This window comes from Calidris pugnax, unplaced genomic scaffold (genome assembly GCF_001431845.1).
Source record: "Calidris pugnax isolate Ruff unplaced genomic scaffold, ASM143184v1 scaffold187, whole genome shotgun sequence".
Classification (NCBI taxonomy): domain Eukaryota; kingdom Metazoa; phylum Chordata; class Aves; order Charadriiformes; family Scolopacidae; genus Calidris; species Calidris pugnax.
Window position 1 is genome coordinate 2,381,347 of NW_015090969.1, and position 3,129 is coordinate 2,384,475.

General features: G+C 68.0%; 1 protein-coding gene across 1 annotated transcript in view; it reads left to right on the plus strand.

Annotated features, from left to right (window-relative positions):
• The window catches only part of TMED3 (transmembrane p24 trafficking protein 3), a 4,465-nt gene extending 1,939 nt beyond the window's left edge, over window positions 1–2,526 (plus strand). The window contains exons 3-4 of the mRNA XM_014952693.1: window positions 467–748; window positions 1,281–2,526. Coding sequence (XP_014808179.1) covers window positions 467–748; window positions 1,281–1,517 — 519 coding nt within the window. The 3' untranslated portion in view covers window positions 1,518–2,526. The remainder of the gene's footprint in view (window positions 1–466; window positions 749–1,280) is intronic.
• Window positions 2,527–3,129: the final 603 nt, after the last annotated feature.

The following is a 3,129-nucleotide window of genomic DNA, read 5'->3' on the forward strand; positions in this document are numbered from 1 at the left end:
CCCCACCAATGTTCCCCCATCTGTACCCCTGTCCCTGTGTCCCTGCCTGTGTTCCCTCACCCGTACCCCCTGCCTGTGCCCCTGCCATTCCCCAGGCAAGGCTGCAGCTGCACCTCTCCCCTGCACCCCCCAGATCCCCCCCACGCTGCACTGGGAGACATTCCCAGCCCTGGCCCCCTGCCCACCTCAGAGCCAGTACTGGGGTGTGCCCACAGTGGCCACAGAAGCCCCTGACCCGGCCGTCAGGACTGTCCCCCTGTCCACACACCCCACCTGAGCTCTGGACACCCCACCTGAGCTGCAGGTACCGTGGGGCACAGTTTCCCCTGGCCCCCCCCGGCTGGGCCCCCGTCCCGTGGCGGACAGCCATGGGCACGGTGCCCGCTCGCTGTGGGCACGGCTGAGCACGCTGGCGTGGGGCTGGGCAGAGCTGCTCCCCACGGGGCAGGAGGCTCTTGCCACGTAGTTCAGCGGGTGCCACCTGCATCTCCTGGCGCAGGTGATCACGGGGGGACACTACGACGTGGACTGCTTCGTGGAGGACCCCAACGGCCAGACGATCTACAAGGAGACCAAGAAGCAGTACGACAGCTTCCCACACCGCACCGAGCTCCAGGGCGTCTACACCTTCTGCTTCAGCAACGAGTTCTCCACCTTCTCCCACAAAACCGTCTACTTCGACTTCCAGGTGGGCGACGAGCCGCCCATCCTGCCCGACATGAGCAACCGCGTCACGGCCCTCACACAGGTGGGTCCCCGCACGCTGCCGGGGGGGACAGTCCTGCTGCAGCCCCAGCCTGCGGCCAAACGGCCCCACAGGATGACAGTTGGGGGCTCCTCCACCAAATGCAGAAGTGCCAACTGCCAGCCAACCCCCCCGCCGTGGGCAGCCACCTCCTGCTCCCAGCGGCGCGGGCAGAGAGGAACAGGGGGGGCTGCTCTGGGTCTGAACCTCCCCCAGCCTGAGCACCCCGCTCCCATCCCGCACGAGGGAAGAGCAGCGGAGCTTATCCATCCCTTGGTGTGAGCCCTGGGCTGGGACCCAGACCCTGCCCTTGGCCCCCAGCCCCTCAGCTGGGCTCCCCAAAGGTTCCCCCCACCCGCCAGCATTGCCCCTTGAGCAGAACCGCTCTGGGGTGGGGGCTGGCAGAGACCCCCAGCACAAGGCACTGCTGCCCTGCCCTCGGGTGCCCCAGCGCGGTCCCCAGCTCCCTCGGCCACCACCGCCGGGCCCGAGCTGTGCCGCATCAGGCGCGATGGAGACACTTCTCTCTCCCCAGATGGAGTCCGCCTGCGTCACCATCCATGAGGCCCTGAACACGGTGATCGACTCCCAGACCCACTACCGCCTGCGGGAAGCGCAGGACCGGAGCAGGGCCGAGGACCTCAACGGCCGGGTCTCCTACTGGTCGGTTGGGGAAACCCTCATCCTCTTTGTGGTCAGCGTTGGGCAAGTGATGCTGCTCAAAAGCTTCTTCACCGAGAAGAGACCCGGCAGCGGCGGGGCCGGCACCTAGAGCCGCAGCCCCGGGGTGCCCGGACGGCGGGGGGGAGGCGGGTGGGCAGCGTCCCCCTGGGTCACGCTCGCCCTCTGTTTTTCACAAGGTGCTGCCGCGGGGAGGCTGCCGGAGGGGAGCAGGGGATGATGTGATGCTGCTGAGCCCGGTGGAAAATGGTCACCCAAGCATGGGCATCCCCCAGCCAATACCCCAGCGTCACCTCCTTCGCCTTTGGCTGCTTTGTGGCCTTGTCCCCTCTCCTGGCCACTCTGTCCCCACTTGCCAGCTCCACCTGGGTCTTTGCCCGACGCCTGGGGCACCCTGTGAGCCCGATGTGACTGCGAGGTGCCGCCAGGCATCCAGCAAGGCCTCTCGCTGCCCCCTCTCACCCAGGAGCTCTGCCCGGGCTGGTGAGGGGATGGGGCAACGCTGTCCCCCCTGGCAGCCATCTCCCGAGCTCTCCTGCACCTAGCCGAGTGCCCAGATTTAGTTGCCATCTCTGTGCCCACAGGCGGGGGGGGCGAGCATAGCTCCCCTTTTCTCCCCCGGGGCGGGCAGGGCAGGGGACAAAGCCGGCAGCGGCACCCTGGGAGCCACTGGCTCAAACACAGGGGCGAGGGTTCAGCAGGGGCTTTTTTGCTGGGTGATTTTCCCAGGTGATTTTCCCGATTTTGCCCCCACCCCCCCCGGCGAAGCGTTTCCCAGGCCGTGGGGAGCTGGCACCGTGCCCTGTACAAGGTGGTAGTTTCATCCTCACAGGAATCCCTGCTGGGGAGTCCCGGCCCCAGCGCCTCCCCCTGTTCCCGGCAGACCCACCCCGTGCTGAGGAAGCCCCATCCCCACCCCAGCAGCAAGCAAGGACCCCCTGTGCCCCTGGGACTGCAGCCTGGAGCCCCCCCAAAACAAGAGACCCCCCCACTGTGTGAGAGCCCCGGGGAGAGCAGAGCACTGGCCACCCCCCTCTGGAGCCGGAGCGGCTCCGCTGCCATTTGACTTTGCCACTGCCTAATAAACCCCTGCGACTGTGGCTCGCGCTGCGGTTATTGGGCACCACGCCGGGGGGTGGCCTGGGGACCCCTGGGGACACCCAGATGTGGCCACGGCCGCTGCTGAGCTGGCTGTCCCTGCCTGCAACGGGCCCTGCCAGTTCTCCTGGTCGGGCACTGGACGCCCCCACAGCGCTCTGTCGACAGGCTCAGCACCCACCTGGGGGATGTCCATCTCCCCCCCGGCCCTTGGCAGACCCCTGTCAGGAGGAGATGTTGTGGTGCAGACAGCTACCACTGCCCCCTGCCACCCCCTGCCCGCAGCCCTGCCAGGCACCAGCAGACCGTACCCCCCCGGGACACAGCCAGCTTGAGCACGAGGCCACACTGTCCGTGGGGGCTTCCTCGGGGCTACGGGCAAACCCCCAGGTCCCAGCTGGCAGTGAGGGCTGAGGGGGGTGATGGAGCCCAGCGACCCACAGCAGCAAAGTGGGGAGCAGCGGGCAGACGCCTCTCGCCTCAGTCCCGGCTCCATCACACCCCAGCTCTGCCCATCACCCTCCTGGGGAACAGGGGGTGCCAGGGCCGTTCCCGTGAGCCACCCCTCGCTCCTGCCATTGCCCCCGGTGCCACGGGAGGGGGGG